Raw genomic sequence first — 19,335 nt, 5'->3', positions numbered from 1 at the left:
ACATTGAAGATACACAACAGGGGTAAAGGAAAAAGAGGCAGTATGTGAATGAGGACGGAAGCAACAGAGGAGCAGAGCAGGCACATGTATCAGGGATCCACACAACTATTGACCAAATGACAGACACCTGGGTCAGGTTGGGAATGGCACCTCGGAGGGATGAGGGACAGGACGAGGGTCAGGCTGTGTTACCTGGGGCTGTCGGGGGCCATGTCTGTCCATGAACATCAGCTTGGACTCAGCACAGGAGGGGCTACTGCAGACAAGATATTGAGAGATCAAGTAAGAATCTCACACTTCTTTAATAGGCTGAAGTATACATGTAATTCCACAAATTATAAAAGCTATTTTCCTCCTGTGATCTCATGACAAATTATTAATAGAAGGCCATGTTTGGTACTAACTTATGGAGCTGCAGTGCCCAAAAAGTGTCTGATATGCTAAATAACTGCTGCCTCCACAATAACAAACCCTTCACATATGCAATCATCCTGACTGAAAAAAACATTCAATGCCGCTTTGCTGGGCTTTAAGACTGCGCACACAAGCCTTCACCCCAGCACCTCTACCTGGAGGTTCTGAACTGTTGATAATTGTAATCCACAGGACTCCTTCTGTTCCCTCTTCAACACCACACAACATCACCCACCACACCAGAGTTAATTGTTCTCTCCAAAGTCCCAGCATGGGGCCAACACAGGTACACCAAGGGTTTGAGTCGCCAGCAGGCGCTGCCAGGCAGGGCGGTGAAGGCCGGAGGGGCAGGCTCAGCTCCACACAGGCTGCGCTCCCTTACCGTGCCCGGCGGGGCGGCCGCGCTGCCCCCCGCTCGGTTCCCCCCGGCCCGGTCCCGAACCCGCTTCGCGCCTCCGCCTGGAGGAACCCCTGACTGCGCGTGCGCCAAGCCAGTTTGTTCTGGCGCGGGCAGCTCAGCGCATGCGCCCTGAAGCCCGCTGGGACTAATTTAGCAGCCCGCGACTGTCGCGCTAGTCGATTTGCGCGTGCGCAGCCGCGGCCACGCCCTCACACGTGCGCTGTCTCCCATTCATGGGTCCGGCTTTGCGCATGCGCCCAAGGAGGTTGCAGGTGGGGGCGTGCACGACGCTTTCGACTCCCGCCGGTGGCAGAGCGCGCGTGCGCGCCCGGGGCCGGGCCGCGAGGAGCGAGGCGGGGCGGTGGGCGCGCGGCGACGTGCCGACGCAAGCGGTGTGGGCGCGCGGGAGCCGGCGCGGCGGCGGGGAAAGGCGCCAAGGGGGCGGTACTTCCGGCCCCGCACTTCCGGCCGTGGCGCCGCGGCAGTCGGTGTGGCAGCATCGCTCGGCCCGGCCCGGCCCGGCCCGCTCCGCCCCGCCCGCCCCCCCCATGCAGCGCCGTGACGACCCCGCCGCCCGCATGGGCCGGGGGCCGGGCCCCGGCGGCGCCCGGCAAGGGGGACTTCAGCAGCGGCGACCGCCCCGTGGCGGCGGCGGGGGCCGCGGGGCCTCCAGCGGGGCGCAGCCACCGCCACTCCTCCCGTCCGGCGGCGCGGCCGGCGGCTCGGGCACTCAGGCCTCCGCCCCCGCCCCGCTGCTGTCCGGGGGCGCTGCCAAGATGGAGCCCGAGAACAAGTACCTGCCCGAGCTGATGGCCGAGAAGGACAGCCTGGACCCGTCCTTCACACACGCTATGCAGCTCCTCACCGCAGGTACCGGCGCTGGGGCCCCCCCGGGACTCGGTGGGGCGGGCAGGGCCGGAGGCAGCTCCGCCGAGAGCGGGCGATGGGGACAGGGACCCACGGTAGCGGCGGGGACAGGGCGGCTGTTGTACCGACCCCGTTCTGGTTCCCTTGCCCGGGTGAGATGCCACCCCGGGGCTCTGAAGATGAGGTGTTTGTCTTATTTAATCTTGAGCTATTCCCATTATTTAATCTCTGTTAAGTCCCTTGCTCAATCCATGGGCTGCGCCGGACTAAATGTGGAGCCAGAACTTTATTTTTAAGATAGGATGTGCGGTCATGTTGGCCCTTTTCATCCCTGAGCAGAGAGGGCACTAAAAAGAGCATTAAAACCCGGGGTTTCCCATGTAGCATCATCACGTAGCTTGAGCCCTAGTGAAGTATGGCTTGCGATCTCTAATTTTCCACCCTGGTAATCTGGATTAGAACTTGTTTGGTGCTTCTGGCAAAGCCCAGGAGGGGATGGCCATGGCAGCCTTTGTTCTGTGCCCGGACCAGCCTTCGCCTTCCCCAGCACCGGCCAATCGCCGCCGGCTCTGATTCCTCTATATCTCCCTAGCGCAGCTGCTGCTGCACCCAGTGCCTCAACTGAGTCGGTTCAGCTGCCTCAAGACACTGTAGTCATCTTAAAAACGGGAATAAGTCAAAATATTTGCTGCCACTTACAGCTTTATGTGCGTGTATTGGAGAGGTAGGAGTACCTGGCACGGGGATATATTCAGATTTAATCTAGAGATGAACGCTCTCTGCTATTTATCATTCTGCGTTTAAATGGTTTTGTTTTAAGGTCTTTACAGCGTGTAGTGTTGCCATAATCGGTGCAATGAAATGTTATTAGCTCTTCCTTTAATATAGGAAATAATTCTTAGAAATTGCTGTCTCCCGTTGTGCAAGTAACTGAGGTACATCATCATGGGTAACTTGGCATCGCTGGTGGACATCTTGATCTAAATAAATTAGTTTTATAATCCGATTTGCTGTCAATTTAATGTTTTTCATTAATAAAAGCCTTTAGCCAGCTGATGCTCGACAGCTCTGCGATGGTGCCTGCCAGTGAAATGAAACCCAAGGAGTTTGCTGATTCGTGCCTGAGGAACAGCATTCTCAGCCCACTTCGTAAAGCTGTGTTCACTGAGCAGCGAGGGTTTATGAGTTTTCTTCATTAATTTAAAAATTGCTGATAGTAGGATACAGCTTTGTGAGACTTAACATTGATCACTGGAAGAGCTCCAGGTGTGTTGAATGTTTTGAAAATTGCTGTCCTTTGGGAGCGTTCACTAACGGTCCAAATTCAGGACGACGTGAACGAGAAGCTCATGGGAAAGAATCTGAAGTAAAATGATGGGTTTAGGCAACTAAATCTTTTCGCATAGTTGACCCCAAACTGATGTGGATTGCTCAGAATTTCTCTACTGCTGTGACACCCTTTGGGGATGTCGCGTTGGAGAAGCTGCTCTAAAACAGAGTGTGGTTTGGGCCAAAGATTGTAAAGCATGTGGCCAGCACAACTTAAGCCAAATGACAGATTATCGAATGTCAGCAGGATTTGATTCCAGCCTTTTTTCAGTAGTAGAAGTTGCTTGTTCCACCTGCTTCTGGGAAGGAACCCGACAGGAGTTCTGCATTAAAACTAAGACTTCTTATTTAAAAACAATACGTACAAGTAGTCTAAAATACCTCTTGTGGTTCTGAAGCTGCTTAGCATTCCTAAAGAGAATCAGCATTATTTAGGAGCAAAATGAAGGGAGACACAGTGATGTGATACTGATTCTTAACTAATGTGCTGTGGTATGAAAAGGCAGTGAAGTGGGTGGGTGTGGGGGTTCTGTTACCCTGAAGAGAAACTAGAAACTGGGATTTCTTACCTCTTGGAATACAATCCATGTTTCCTCACTCCTGTGAGCCATGGTCTGTGTGACCTTCCACTTCCACAGGAGCAAGAAAACCCCTTTTCCTCACTTGGATTTTGCCCTCTGTGTGCTGCACGAGATGCTGATGGTTTGAAAGGTTCAGTCCCCGCTGCTTGCGCATTCTGGGAGGAGAGGAGACATCCACCACTGTGTTAGCTACGTATAGGGTTATTTTTTTAGATTCCTGTGGTTAATCATGGCTATTTTTACATCCCAAGAAGCATGGGGTGGTAAGGGGTGGATTTGGAGCAGTGGGTGAGATATTAGAGTCTGTGTGTGTTCTGAGGAAGGAGAAAAGGGCTGTCTGGGGATGGATGTGCCTCGCTGGAGTGGTTTGCTAAGGAACCAAGTACCAGCATTAGAGATGGGGCAATGAGAAACTGCGTGTAACCCAGAGCAGCTCAATGTCCTGAAGCTTGCATAGGCTGTCCTGAAATTGAGATTATCCAAATTTCTGCATTTCCGAGTATGTGCCCTGTGCCAGGAGCTGTAGCTGCCGCCTTAAACTTGTGCCCAGGTGTCACAGAGTGCGATGTGCCGATACCATTTGGCTGTTGCATTTTTAAATGTATATATTGCTAAGCCACACCAGGGTCGTAACATGCTGCTGCTGGGACTCTGCCTCCTCCTGCTTCTCTCCCGGGAGCCTCTACACCCAGCGCCGTCACTCACAGCTCATCTCCCATCTTTCTCCTGCCTCCGTTATGCTCATGCGGTTTCTTTTCTTCCCGCTGTCCCTTCTGTTACTAGTGCCCGTCCTGAGCTGCGTCTGAACCCCAGCATACAGGCTGGAGGGTGTATTTTGGCAGAAAGCGGGAAGGAAACGGGGGTTAGGCCTGCCTAATTCCGAGTCCATCTAGGACCAGCTCCCTGCTTCTTCCCCTGGAAAATCAAACCAGCTGGGGAGCAGCAATGTAGGAGACAGGGAGCTCTGCTTTATTCCAGAGGCTCCACCCCAGACTCTTTTGGCATTTGGGGGGTTTTGCATTGATTTTTTTTCTTGTTTTTTGGGCACAGGGTCAGTATTATCGTACTGTTAAGAGAAATCTCTCAGTTTAATGAATAAACAGCATGTGTCTCCGCTTACAGAGCACAAGCATGCTGCAGGACAACGTTTACAGGATCACAGAATGCTAGGGATCGGAAGGGACCTCAAAAGATCATCGAGGCCAATCCCCCTGCCAGAGCAGGAACACCCAGTTCCTCCTTCTTGCCCTTTTTGAAGACTGGAGTTTAATATGTTTAATACGAGGTTTTTTGTTAAGGAAGAGCTTGGGCTTACATCAGGGTTAGCGCTGTGGCTGCTCAGCCTCCTCCTTGTGAAGCAGCGGCATTCCCAACCCCCTGTACCTGCCCCTAAGGGCAAGAAGATGACCTCCTGCTGTACCTCCAGCTTGGCTTTGACAAACCAGCACTGAAACGGGGCTGCTTAATCCCACCAGGCACCCGTGCACGTCTTCCCATGAGAAACCGCCCATCGGTTCATCCCGTGCTGCTTCATGTCGCATAGCTCATGTGCCACAACGCGCACGGGTGACGCTGGAATCCGGAGCGGTAGGACATGGCACGAGTGATGTGGTTTTAGTCCTTCGTGCTCATTTCCAGACTTGGAGTTTGTTCCAAAGGTGGGAGCTGCTGACCTGAATTGCAAAAGCTGGAGAATTTATTCCTCCAGGGCAGGGTTTTTTCTTCTCCCGTGTGATCTGGTGACTCTCGGTGATGGTGGATCCAACACTTTTTTAGCAAATGGTTAATTATTTGCTGCCCTCCATTCCCAGATGTCGTTACCACCATTGCAGGGTGGGTTTTGCTGTGTGCTTGGTGTGAACTGGGACTCACTGGTTTGCAGAGGCTTCACCTGATTTGGCAAGATAGAAGATGCCTCTGGGTGGCTTCATTTTCATCAAGAAAGTTTTCAGGTGCTTTTATTCTTGATGAGCATGTGGAAAACACTTCTTGTTAATGTGCAGAACGCATTATCAGAAATTTGCTTACTTATTTTGGAGAATCAAAATATTTGAGGAGTAATCGCATATGATAGGGTCTAAAATTATGCCTCAGCAGGGATAAGGCCACCAGTGCAACCTTTAGTTTGCAAGTCTTGGTTCCCTGATCTGTTCTTATAGCTAAAATAAAGAACTATGTAAAACTAGCCAAGGCAGACAGCTCAGGTGCTTATTTTATACATTGGAAAAGTGCTTGGACTTCTGGGTTTTTTACTTTTGCATGGTGTCCTCAGAAAGTCATTTATTTTTAAAGCAAAAAATCAAGCTCTCTTTTTTTCCAAGTGATTAGATCCGGTAATTATTTTAACTAAGGAGTCATGGTAACACTTTTGTAAAGGAGCCAAGGTGCTGTTGCAAGTAGAAATACCAATTTTAGGCTGTTTTTTCATAATTATGCATGTTCTATATTTACATCTCTAAACTAAAAACTGGTCTATGATTCTATATTCTCACCGTCCCTGGAGGTTTTTAAACCGAGATTAGACATGGCACTTAGTGCCATGATCTAGTAAACGGACTGGAGTTGGACCAAGGGTTGGACTTGATGTCTCTAAGGCCTTTTCCAACCCAGTCAATTCTGTGATTACTGTGTCTGTAATGAAAGGATAAAATATTGAGCGTTTCATTGTGTTTTCTTAAGGTTTTGAGGGGTTTTTTTTTGGTTGCACATCTAGAAACTTCCCTGGGATCTGCACGGTTTGGTGCTGCTCAACCCAACCTGTTTTTTCCGTTGCTGTTTGGAGGATACAAGAATATTACTAAGTGGATAATATACCATGTATTTGATAGGCTGATCTTCCAGAACTCTAAACATGAACATTTAGGTTAAAACACATGGTTTCTGGTGTGGACAGAAATCACAGGAAACACAAGATATTACAGCTGCCCTGGTTTAAATTCTGATAATGACTAAGCAGCCTCAGTTTTGTCTTGCAGCTTTTATCCAGTTCTCTGTGTAATCTCGTGAAAGTGTCTCTCTTTCCCCTGAGATGTGAGGAGTTGTATTTAGAGCACTTGAAGCTCAGAAGATATATTTATAGTTCTTGGCTTCACTGAGGAAATGGCACAATTTAACTTTTAAGGAAGGATCGTGCTCCCCCCCCAATAAGCATCTGGAAATAATAATTTGTGATGGCTGGGCATGGTGTGACCAGTTGTTGTTGGACCAAAGAGTGCGTGATGGTTCATCAGTAATTGGGGGGTTTTAATAACGGATATGCTCCAAATTTGGAGGAACTTGTCTAGTTGTTGGCCATTAAATAAAAATTGTATGTGACTGGACATCTCTGGAAAAGAAAAACCCTTGGCCACATTCTTCTGAAAAATGTTGAGTGTTTGTCTTGCACGAGGGAAAGTGCATTAATGACCATAAGAACCTGTGCTAATCATTCCTGCCTTGATGATCTTCAATCTTCTCCACTTGGGTTGGATTTTATGGGGTGACTCTCTTGCCATCTCTCAGCAGAAGCTGAATTCCTCACCAGTTTTGAGGAGGTGTTAGTGCACTGGTTCCCAATTAACCTGCCTTAATGACCTATTTCCCCCTTGGGCTGCAGTCAGGCCACCTCAGTGGTTTTCCAAGACTCTGTAATCCACAATATACACAATATACAATCCACAATATACAATTAAAAATCAGGATCTCATTTGTAGCTTCGTTGCCTGAATCTGACACTTGCATTTCAGGTTATATGCCCGAGGCTTATGATTTATAAACCAAGTTATGAATCTGTCGTGTGATAAAGGTGCGTTCACTTAATGCAATCAAGCTTATAAGAATTTCATAAGCCAAACCGCACTCTAGTGTGTTACTCATTCCGGCTTCTCTTAATTAGGAATGTTTGCAACTTAACTGGAATTGGTAGTGCCAGTAAGTGTTGACACCGCTACTTAAAGTGCAGATTTAAGCCAGCGCGTCAGCTCTGGTGATAAAAACGCGCTGGATTTGCTGATGGCCGCTGTATTGTGATGAACAAACCCGGTCGGTGTGACCGGGGCTGGTTTGGGCTGAGGTCTAGGGCTCGACGTGGGTTTGAGGATGGAGGAAGGCACATAGAAACAATATGTGAAACTGCACTTAGAGTCTCCTACTCTTTATCTGTTGAAGTTATTTGTAGGGAATTTCCTGCTGTTCTTTATTTTTGTTCAATATCCCATTTTTTGCCATGTGGGATCCCTAGGGAGGAGGAGGCAAGCTGGACCACTCTAAAGAGGTGGCCTGTCTATCCAGAGTCCATAAATACAATGATAAACGTTCGTATATCCAGAGAATAAGGGTGGTATGTCCTGTCATAATTCCAGCTCTAAAATGATGCTTGTTTGAGGAATATAAGCAGCCCTATTTTTATCTTGTTTAGAAATTGAAAAAATTCAGAAGGGTGAAACAACAAAGAAGGATGAGGAAGAGAACTACCTGGATTTATTTTCCCACAAGAATATGAAACTGAAAGAACGAGTTCTGATCCCTGTCAAACAGTACCCCAAGGTGAGGGCCAGCAAAGAGCTTATGAATCTCTGTGATTTGCTTATTTTCTGTGGATTTTGTGGCTGATTTTTGGAGATGTAGCTGTCAAAGTGTCAGCAGGAGTTACGCCAGCGTTCCGCTATCGCTACGGAATTTTTCCTATGCGAGCTCGCAGGATCTTATTTCTAATATATTACATTTCTAGAATGTCTCGGGATAAAGCTAAATGGTGGTGCAGAGCTGTCATCTTTTATTACTAGAATAGACACTCTCACATGTAGAGCTTTGTGTTTTGCAGTTAAGAACTCATTTAACTCTTAAGACTTGCTGCCTGTAAAACTACTGGGGAGTAGGTGTTAGAATTAAACACTTGATGCGAGTTAATTTAGCTTGATTTTCTGGTGGAGAATTTTTTCATTAAAAGAATGTCCTGAGACTTAAATTTTCCTGTGCTTTTTAGGTCTGTATTTTTTGGTGAGGTGAAGAGAAAATGGAGTGGCTACATTTTTTTATCAGTCAGCATAACAAGTAAAGGGTTTTTTTAAGGGTACTGAGTTCTGGAGCAAATCTTTCTCTTCTTTTTGCATTTACAGTTCAACTTTGTTGGAAAGATTTTGGGACCTCAAGGCAACACCATCAAGAGACTCCAGGAAGAAACTGGTGCTAAAATATCTGTGCTCGGGAAGGGTTCAATGCGAGATAAAGCAAAGGTAAGGGCATCACCCTTGACAACATACGCTTATGTCAATGCCGTTCGTGTCGCTGGGAGAGGTGGTTCTCAAAGCATTTTATACAAATGGAAACCATTAAAATCCAAAAGCATTAGGAAATCGTGCTTCCTAAATTGTTCTGTGCGTGTTTGACGCAGTCTTGGTTGGGGCAGGAGTGTGATGCGTGTTCTATTTATGAGCGTGACTTAGAGACCAGTCACCTTCTGATACCCAGTGCCCTTGCATGGAGAGGCTTGATATGAAAGGTGAAGTACAAAGTTTATAAAATAAGCACTAATTCCAGCTACTCTATGAAAAGTCATTCGCTAAAGGAATATGTCTCCCCTCCTTTTGCCAGCTGTTCCCCCTGAAATGCTTAAATTCTCATGGTTCACTGGAGATGTTGGAGCAGAGTGTTCTTTACTGAATCACAAAGTGCCAGGAGGTTTTTTTAAGCAGAAATAATTAATTTTATTTTTTTTTTAATTCCTGCTTGCTCCCAAAACTGAACTAACAGTCAACAGAACTGTAACTTCATTCACCTTTTTACTTTAGCAGCATGAAAAGCTTCTAACCTTCTAGCTTATTTGTAGCTTCTTAAACCGAACAACACGGGTGTCTACAAGCAGAGTTAAAGAACAGCTTGTTTGAGGCCTTAGACTTCACTAGGTGGTGCAGAGCAACCCAGGCACCAGGGGTGCGGAAGAAAACAACACCACTTCATGTGCTTCATCTTCTGCAAAAGAAAGGTGGCTGGTGTCAGAGCATTAGCAAATATGCCAGAGTCACCTCAAAAGGCAGCGATAAGAGGCTGGAAGCTGTAGATTGCATATGGCTTTTTCTAAAGCTGTATGCTCAAGTGTATGTTGTTATGGTCTGTGTCCAGGCATGAGAAGAATGCTTTGACAGGCATTTCCTGTTAAGGCGCAGAAAACAGGTAAAAGAATATTAGTTGCTCTGCGTCTTATTTAGTTTTAAAAATCTTTTAATCTGCTTTGTTTCAGGAGGAAGAACTGCGCAAAGGGGGAGATCCTAAATACGCTCATCTAAATATGGATTTGCACGTCTTCATTGAGGTCTTCGGCCCCCCCTGTGAAGCATACGCTCTGATGGCTCATGCCATGGAAGAAGTCAAGAAGTTCCTCGTTCCAGTATGTGTGCTGGGGCTCTTTTCGGATGGAACTGGGTGGATGGGATGTGACTCTGGTTGTAAGGCTGAGTGAGGTTTGCACAGTGTAAGGCTCACGCTACATGAATGGTGTCATTGAGGAAGCCTGCAGTATTAAGTATTCATATAGCAGCTTAAAATGACCCCATTAATCTCACACGAAGGCGTGTATTATTCCCCTAACCATAATTAGCAAGACATACGCTCACAGGGCAGTTGTACGGAACACTTGGAGTAGGTATTTCTCTCCCAGTATGAGCTGTGGACACTGGGCTGGGTGGTTTGTCCAGCTCCTTGTGTCAGTTTTAGCAGGATAATAACTTCAGCCATGGGAGAGATTTCTTGGACCAGTTCTTCTCGCTTTGAACTGCAGCACAGAAATCTGGCTGGAGAACTTCACAGGTCAGATCAGAAAATGAACATGAAGGCGTCTGCTCTGGTGGGGCGGTGTGGAGATGAGAAATGTGGCTGCCCCAACTGCTCCATAGGAGTGTTCAGTATTGCAGCTAGTTGAGACACATCTGTTAAATTGGTATTTCTACTGCTTTCAATGTATGTGATGTGAAGGAACCTCTTTTTGTTAATCGGACATTTATACAGTTACCTCTTGTTTTGTGGGTGTCTTGGACTGGTGAACTCGTCAGACCTTTATGGTCCCCTTCGCATCACTGTTGTGCCAGTGTGTAGGACACAATGCTAGAGCATCACCTCCGAGAACTGCAGAACTCGAGTCTTTTGCATGTTATTAAAACAAATTAGGAAAAAGCAAAATGGGCAAGAAGCCTGCAGTGCCTCTCGTGTCTGGCTCGTTCAGCCTGTAATTCAGAGACCTGGCAGGCAGAGCTGAGAACAGCCCAGCACCGCGTTCCACAGCTGAGCCTGGAGAGCTCAGATGTTCTATCTGAAATACCAGGGGCGGGCGGAACCCGAGAGCGGTGGGAAGTGCGGAAAAGCGGATGGTACTGTGTGATTTCTGTGAGTCTGACACAGCGAGGAGGAGAGATTGTGATATGAAGTGTCTTTGAAGGGAAGAGGTCATCTTCAAGGAGCCCCTGGGATGTTCAAAACCTCTATTTGCTAAAGCAAGCGTGCAGCCTTGCTATTTAAAGTGTCTTACCTATCGCTGCCTTCAAACAATGTGTGAAACTTGTGAAAATTGACAGGGAAGTCACTGTGGAAGGCAGCAGTGCTGTGAAGACACATCTGGCAGGAGACTCCTTGCTTTGTGGTGTTGGTTTGATGTTGTGAAGATGCTCGGTGGGGGCCTCGCCTGCCTGTGTGCCAAGGGGCAGATGGGGTACGATGGTTTCTGTGGGGTCACTGGAGATCTGTGCTAATTCCTGAAGCTCAATCCCCTCAAGCGATCAAAACATGTGGAGCCAGAAAACATCCTGTATTCCTAAGAGTCTGAAAGAGCAGCCTGGATTGCAATTGGGTGTTTGCTCATCATGTGGCAGGGACACAGCAGTATGTTCTTACCTTCTGCGGGCTCATTCCAACCAGTTGCTTTTAAACAGGAACTGTAAAATGCTTGAGGTGAGATATGTCATGCCTGACTTCACCTCTGAACTCTCCAATGCTCACAAATAAATCTTGCTGACGTCCCTGGGATGCTGGACATCAGGTGCCTCCAGAACCCCTACGAGAGGTTGTCTTCCCAGAGACAGCTCTGGTGGTCACTGCTGCCCGCTGAGCAAACGCCTGTAAAACTAACCGGCAGAATTTAATGTAGAACTATCAGGTTGGTTTTATTCCAGTGCTGTGATATCCCGGAGCACAGACTGGCTGGTTAGCTGCTGTTTGGAATTGACTCTTTCCCCTTTTCAGGACATGATGGATGATATCTGTCAGGAGCAATTCTTGGAGCTCTCCTATCTGAACGGTGTGCCAGAGCCAGGTCGTGGCCGAGGAGTCCCCGTGCGGGGAAGGGGAGCTGCTCCGCCTCCGCCCGTTCCAAGGTATTTTTCTCAAAAGCACAGACCTGGAAATGCTGCATCTCGTTCCGAGTTGTGCTGCCGGATGAGGTTAAGCTACTTGTTCTCACACATTGTTGGCCTCGACCTTGGCTTTTGGCCAAGACTTTCTAGCGTTGTGTCGCAAGCTTGCTTTTAGCAAGCTGGCCTCCAATGGTTCGTGTGTTTTAGATGTAATCTAGCGCAGTAGATGTCTTCTGGCTTGTTTTGGATGCCTGAAATCGGTAGCTTCATAAAGGAACCTTTCAAAAATTGGCCTATGGAATCCCGTGCAGGTAGATGTGTCATGTTTGCTTCTGTGACCTTCAGCAGAATCAGCATTTTCAGCTTAAACTGAGCTTCCTTTGGAAGTTATAGGACGGTATCGTTCTGTCGTTGCTGTCTAGGCATTGGGATAAATTGGTGATAAAACTGTGTTACTGTAGTTCTTCCTTCACTACTTGTTTCACAGGGCAAGGTGTGACAGTCATTACAGATTGGTGATAGAGGGATGTTTAAAATAAACTCTGAGAAGCTACTTGGTCCAAGTTCTCTATCAGATTTATTTCTTCATCTGTACGTCTAGTGCAGTTGAGTTCTCATTCCAGAAGAGGTTTTTGTAAATCCTGCAGTACAACAATATTAACAATTCTTGTGCATTCGTTCTTGATAAAGAATTCATTGCTTAGTTAATAGTGACTGTATTTATTTATCAAGCTATTGCGTTTTAAAGCAGGTTTAGGAAGCGCGTGTGCTGCCCTCGCTGTTCCGCACACAAGCGGTGCAGCGGTAGCTGTTCACGATGCATTTTCTCTCCTTTCCAGGGGCCGTGGCGTTGGTCCTCCCCCCCCACCTCCTCCTCCTCCTCCTCCTCGGGGGGCCCTGGTGCGGGGAGCCCCGGTGCGCGGTGCCATCGCCCGCGGAGCCGCCGTAGCCCGCGGGGTCCCTCCTCCCCCCGCCGTTCGGGGAGCTCCTGCGCCCAGAGCACGTGCTGCTGGCATTCAGAGAATACCGCTCCCTCCTCCTCCCGTGCCAGAAACCTATGAGGAATATGTAAGAAACTATTTTATGTTTGTTTTCATTCCAGCTCGCTGTGTATTAGATACTCCACTTTATTGATATAAGCGCTAAAACCAGTAAGGTTGCCCTGGAGAAGTGGCCACCAGTCACCAGTAGGGTGCTGGGTGACCTGCTCTGCCTCTTTAGTCCTCAAAAACAGGAACACTCGTGTCCTAAATACAGGGTAAGAGTGGTTTTTATAAAACTGAAATGTGCCTCCAAGACTTACATTTGGCATAACGATCAGTGCAGGGGAGAAAAGCTACATCACAAACATCAATGTGGTTCACATCGCGTTGTCTTTCTGCAAGAGAATTCTTTGAGCAAGGAACACCAAAGGCTTCTTACCATCCCTAAAATCCTTACAATAAATATGCAAATGAACGTGCTGATGTTTCAAGTCATATAACTGAGCACCGCGCTCCTGCCAAGCAGATTTTAGTACCTGTATCTCATAATTGATCCCCTTCCCTGTGGCAGTTGTGGAGTCACAGGCTCCCCTGAAAGCTGCTGTGTCCTCACTCCAGTTTTGCCTTTACTCTTGATCTGACATTAAGCTTTGGTCCTTCATTAACATGAGTTGTGTCACCATTCATTTCAGGGCTATGATGATATGTATGCAGACCAGAGCTATGAGGGGTATGAAGGCTACTACAGCCAGGGCCAAGGGTAAGTTTGCTCCTCTCCTTTCTGTTACTGAGCAAATGATGCACCATCTCTTTTTCCTTTGTTTTTTCCTTTAAGGGAATGGAAACACTCATTTCTGAGGTTGAGCTGTAGGGCAAGTGCCCTCTCCTACTGGAATCCAGGAGTGCCTGGGAAATAACTTTTGGGAGTTTCCTTGGGAATTCCGTAACCGCGGAGGTCGGACACAGCACAGCCATGAGCAATGTTGCGCATCTTTGCTTTTCGACTATTTGTGCAAGTTGTGTCGGTTTAGGAATACAATTTCAGCGCTGTATGTAACCAACAAAATTACTCTTCCAGGGACACAGAATACTATGATTATGGACACGGGGAGGCACAGGAAACCTATGAAGCTTATGGTATGTCTGGAAATACTGTTCTCTTGACAGGGAAGGGGCTGCACATAGTTGGGAATTGCAAATTCCATTTTTTTAACTGTGGAAATATCTTCTAATTTCCTTGTAGCTTTAGAATATTTTAAGAGCTCTGGATTTCCACCCACAGCACTACTTTTGCTGCAGTCTGATTTTCACGGATTATATTTTGTTGAGCTGGATGAGTGCATGGTTCCATCTGCTTCCTTATCCTCAAAAACCCACTAGCTGGTACTGACTCTGCACAATACATTTGCTTGAGAAATGGATTTAAATGTCATATGAAGGCCACCATTTGACTAGGTGGAACAGTTTTGGTCAATATGACTTGTAAGTAGTCTATGAAGCTTAGCTAATTTGAATTATGTTAAGGTCATGAACTTGGGTTAGATGGGGAGGTGTGGGAGACCAATTTAACCACAACTGTGTAAATCACCAACTGTTGAAAACAAAAGGCCTTATATCTGAGGTGCCAGCAATGAGGGATTAGGTGTCTGCATTTTTCTTTAAAGCTAGTTCAGATATCTGAGCTTATGAATGGCATCTGCATGTGGCAGTGAGTAAGAGTCATTTTCCTCTCTCTCCAAACAAGCTGAGCTATAAACAGTTAGGAAAGCCATACAGCGAGCTGCTTAATGGCTTGGAAATACGGTGTGTTGAGAGCAGCTCCCTTCAGCAGAGCATCGGGTGCCTGAAGGCGAGAATGAATGCAGGTCGTGAGGATAATGACCAGCTGGAGGGGCTTTCTGGGATCCCCAGGAACTGGGAATGAACTGGGAATCCCCTGTGCCATATGGGGAAGTGGAGCTCTTAATATAAGGGCTGTCCCTACGTTGTGTTCCCTACTCTTTGAGTTGTGCAAAGTTCAGATTCAGGTGCCTAAACCAGGGATGCTTTTCCAGTCTGAGCTGCATTGGAACAGACAGCTGCCGTCAGTAATCCTGGCCGCCTTCCCTGCCTTCAATGGCTTGGTTTGTTGCCTGCGTTAGTCACGCAGCACAAAGAAGCTTTTGTGCCGCCTACTTGGTAGGAGAGCGGTGGTGTTGTCTGGGATGGGAAGGCCAAAATGCTCATTGTATACTTGGCATGAAGTTGCCACAGCTAATCTGTTTATTCACAGTAATTTCCTTTGGTCTCTGCTTTCATGAAAACAGTATTAGAGAAATAGATTGTTGAGCCAGGCTGGAGACAGTTTCAAGAAAATGGGAACGTGCTCCGTGGTGGTAGGAACAGGCTTGGCTGTCTCTGGGCTTCAGACACTTGATTTCGTAAACTGGTGACCCTGGAGAGGATGGCAGGAGTGCAGATAGGAATATTACAAGCACAAGCCGTAATGAAGCCTGAGCTGGGGTATCTGGGGCTTGAGCTAGCTCGGGGACAACAGGGATGCAAACTGCATTTGAATCACAGAATAGTTTGGGTTGAGGAGACCTTCCCAGCTCCCCCAGTTCCCCCTGCCATGAGCAGGGACATCTTCACCAGCTCAGGTTACTCAGACCCCGTCCAGCCTGGCCTGGGATGTCTCTAGAGATGGTTCATCCACCACCTCTCTGGCCAACCTGGGCCAGGCTCTCACCACCCTTGGCGTCCAAAAAAAACTGCTTTGGTGGTGGTTGTATGTAGCAGAAAGGTTTGCGCTCCCCTGTCAAGCGCTTTGTCCCATCACAGTTAGTGCTGGTTGAGCACAAGCAGCTGATTTCTGCTCCAACCAGCCGAGCAGATGCTGCGGCTGTAAATTTTCCTGTGTTTATGGAGAGGAAGGAACAAGTGACCAACTGGTGTCTGCAGGACGTGCTGCCATCCTAGAGCAGTGCAGGGACTTAGATATTTTGGCACAGTTATCCAGGAGCTGCCCGGGAAGGAGAGAAGCGTTACCTGTACCGGGGCTGTGGGTGCTGCCCTGTGAATTGGCTGCGGCTTTGCTGATATTAATTAATTAAAAAGCACCAGCTTTGTCCAAGTTGGTGCTTATAGAATCATAGAGTTGGTTTGGTTGGAAAAGACCTTTAGATCGAATCCAACATTAACCTACCGCTGTCAAATCCACCTCTAAACGATGTCCCTGAGAACCTCATCTACATCATCTGTTAATCCCATGTTTGAAAACCATATTCTTCACAGCAGCCAGGAGAAAATACTTGGAAATACAACAAATATAAAAAGATAACTTGGTAACTAGTGAATAATACAAGATTACAGTAGTAACTGAAGTATTTTGCTATGCTATTTCAAGCTGAAATAGTGAAGCCGGGCTGTCAGATCCACAGGCCTCCCGGCGCTCCCACCGTAATGTGGGAAGATGCGCTGCAAACCAGAGATTTTGCTGCCCATTTTACAGGCTGGTTTTGGGGTGAAGATGCCCCGTGCCCCCCAAGGGTGGCCTGTACCCCTTTTCTCGTGGCATTTCTCCATCCCTGACGTCTCCCTCTCTTCTCCGCAGGGCAAGATGACTGGAATGGAACCAGGCCCTCCCTGAAGGCCCCGCCGGCCAGGACAGTGAAGGGGGCCTACAGAGACCACCCATACGGACGTTATTAAAAATCAAACATGAGGGAAAAATATCAGTTATGAGCAAACAGTTGTTACTGATTCTTGTATCTCCCAGGATTCCCGTTGCTTTACCCACACCAGACAAGTAATTGTCTAACTGTTTTTCTTCGTGGCCCTTTTCCTCCCACTCCATCCTCACCCTGCATTCTGGCTTCTGTACGTAGTATTTTAAAATGAGTTAAATAGATTTAGAGGACCGACTTTAATTTCTTCTTTTATTTTTTTTTCAGTGTGTAGATGGCTTTTCTTTCTTTGTTGTTTAGGTAAACACAACTGTACCTTTTTTAATAAAACAAACAAAAAAAAAAAGTTGAGTTAAAAATGTTAGTTTCAAAAGTGACATGCTTTGCTTAGCCGTTATGAAATTAAGGTTTTGTTAACCTTTTAAGTTTGATTTCAAGGAACCCATAAAAGTTGTAGTTGCAGAATCCCAAACTAGGCTACATTTCAAAATTCAGGGCTGTTTTTAAGACTTAAAATCATAATGTAACGGTAGTAGCTGCCACCGTTTAAAAGTCACCTCACGTGTCAACCTTTCCTTAAAAAGCAGATTGCTGGTGAATCTTAAGTTTAAAATTTAATACGAAGGATCCTCAAACAAATTAAATAGCTTTTTTTTTTAAAAGGTAATTGACTTAAAAGAACAAAAAATACAATTAGGTTTGTAAAATTGACTTGACTTATGTGGGTTTTGAAATCTAGCCCCGAACAGGCGGTGTTGAGAGATGCTTGGGAAGCAGATTTTCCAGTGTAAAGGGGTTCTTAGTTTGGTTCTATATGAAGAACTTTTAAGGGAAAAAGAAATTAAAGCATGGCTCTAATTGCCTAGTGTTTGGCATTAGAAAACAGAGTATTAAGCGAGTAGGGCTGAACTCTGTGGGGCAGATAATACAGTGCAAGTTTAAAACGGACAAAATGGTCAATATTAGCAATCCCATGGACTTGTTCAAGTGTATCTCAACACTAGCTTTGCATAAAAAGGGACACTGCAGCTGGAAAAATGAGGAAAACTTTCACTTTGTACATAGGAGAAAGTCCTAATTGGATTTGTACACTGTCCTCCCACTCTGTTCTTGAAGAATAAATGCTACATGTGTAAGTCTGCCTAAATAGGTAGCTAAAACTTGTCAAAATGTCTGCCGCAGTTTGTCAATAAAGTTTAGTCCTTTTTTAATCCAAGTAAATGTGATGAATTGTCATGTTTTTGGGTTTTTTTTTGTTGAGCGCTAAAATAGCTATTTTTTTTTTCAAATAAATTTAAATTAATGCTAAAGCTAATTGTCTTTTTTTAAAAAAAACGGAGACATTCTAAAAATGGTGATTTTTATGTAATACTCACAAAAAGTTTTATCAGGCTCATTGAACGAGCTTAATTTTTTTTTTAACAAAAAGAAAGAAGAATAGTTTTTCACCCCCTGGAAGTTGCTGAAAAACAGTTTGATCCTGATCTATGGCAGAAATGAGACTTGTGGTGGTGTTTGGTTGCTGAATTAACACTGAGTTTAGACTCCAGGCTGCAGACCCCAGGTCGGGGCTGCAATGGCTGGTTTAAACATAGCGAGACTAAAGGAGCGCTGAGAAATCCAGGGCTTAGCTGCCCCGAGGAGGAATCTGGCTCCATGTCGACACCCCCAGCCCTTTGGGCTGAGATGCCCTATTTTATAGCAGCATTTTCTTGGAAAACCACTTAAAATTGTATTTCTGTTTGAGAAAGGTGCTGCAGTTGCTCCTCATCCTTCTGAGAGCATGTGTCATATATATCTATATATATATATATAATAAGATAGTTTAAACTGCTTCTTAAGCATGAAAAATGGTTTGTATTTCCCATCTGCAAAATGAATCTGGCATTTTAGGGGGAGAGAATTAAACTGCTCGGGGGTGAAAAATAGAGCATTAGGAACCAAACTGCTCGTTGCAGTGCATGATTAAGGGGAATACTTTAAAAGAGAACAAATTGTATTTGTAGATTGTTATTAAAGTGTAAATAACTGAATTCTCAACAATGGTTTGGAGTCAGCTTTCAGGGCATAATGTCTTGCTTGATGAAAAGATCACCCTATACCCCCCTTTTAAAGGAAAATTATCGCAGGAGAATCAGGATGTGTAAAGCTAACATGCATCGCAAAACCCAAAAGGTAACCTAAATGTCTGATTTTAATAGCACATTTCTCTTTTACATAAACCGTGACGGCAACTTGCATAATCTTGATTGAAACAGTTCTTCAGATGTTAATTTTAATGTAAAAATTCGCAAAAAAAACAATGTTTAAAATAGACATTTAAAAAACCACACGTGCTGCTGCATAAATTAGCGATAACTTTAATAATGTGCCCTTTGAAAATGCACCATAATGTAATGTGGGCAAAAAGGAATCGGCAAGTTTAAATATCCAAAGATGTAAAATGACAACGAATATAGATAGTCCTGCTACTGCCAAAACCCAAAAGAATTCTGCTCAGTTATTTAAAAATGTAAAATGATGGCCCTTTTTAGCCCCCAGTATTGATATTTACTGCGAAACGTTCAAAGCTCAGCTTAAGTTGCATGTTTCCTTCCTGTGTAATTGCATGCAGGGCTCTTTATTTTCTCTTTGATTTGTGCTGCCATTAAAGAGACTCACAAATACCTTCAATTTGCAGGAGCCAAGACGCCGTCGCGGTGAATCACTCAGGGGAAGATGAGCAGGGGCAACACCAAGTGGGTAAGTTTGTTGAATTTTGCGGTTCTGCTGACACGT

The 19,335-nt window shown here is 46.0% G+C and overlaps 1 protein-coding gene across 3 annotated transcripts; it reads left to right on the top strand.

Moving 5' to 3' along the window:
- Positions 1-1,298: 1,298 nt before the first annotated feature.
- Positions 1,299-18,696, top strand: KHDRBS1 (KH RNA binding domain containing, signal transduction associated 1). 3 transcript variants are annotated; one of them, XR_013923141.1, is made up of 10 exons: positions 1,299-1,684; positions 7,988-8,115; positions 8,688-8,804; positions 9,809-9,955; positions 11,800-11,930; positions 12,749-12,977; positions 13,585-13,652; positions 13,971-14,029; positions 16,485-16,679; positions 18,673-18,696. XR_013923141.1 is itself a non-coding variant. In XM_080357653.1 (9 exons), the coding sequence occupies exons 1-9, from the start codon at positions 1,363-1,365 to the stop codon at positions 16,580-16,582; spliced, it is 1,299 nt and encodes a 432-aa protein (XP_080213779.1). In that variant the 5' UTR covers positions 1,299-1,362; the 3' UTR covers positions 16,583-18,275. The 3 variants fall into 3 exon arrangements, 1 of the variants encoding a protein (XP_080213779.1); XR_013923142.1 differs by lacking the exon at positions 18,673-18,696 and adding an exon at positions 14,136-14,374 and having other exon boundaries at positions 16,485-18,275; XM_080357653.1 differs by lacking the exon at positions 18,673-18,696 and having other exon boundaries at positions 16,485-18,275.
- Positions 18,697-19,335: the final 639 nt, after the last annotated feature.

Source organism: Nesoenas mayeri (assembly GCF_963082525.1).
Source record: "Nesoenas mayeri genome assembly, chromosome: 21".
NCBI lineage: Eukaryota > Metazoa > Chordata > Aves > Columbiformes > Columbidae > Nesoenas > Nesoenas mayeri.
The sequence above is the reverse complement of the archived record's forward strand: the minus strand, read 5'-3'. Positions and strand labels throughout refer to the sequence as shown.

Excerpts from the sequence above, each read along its gene's own strand:
- KHDRBS1 (XM_080357653.1), top strand. The coding sequence starts at position 1,363 with ATGCAGCGCCGTGACGACCCCGCCGCCCGCATGGGCCGGGGGCCGGGC. Across the intron at positions 8,805-9,808 it reads CAATGCGAGATAAAGCAAAG|GAGGAAGAACTGCGCAAAGG; the intron begins GTAAGGGCATCA and ends GCTTTGTTTCAG. Across the intron at positions 13,653-13,970 it reads TACTACAGCCAGGGCCAAGG|GGACACAGAATACTATGATT; the intron begins GTAAGTTTGCTC and ends TTACTCTTCCAG.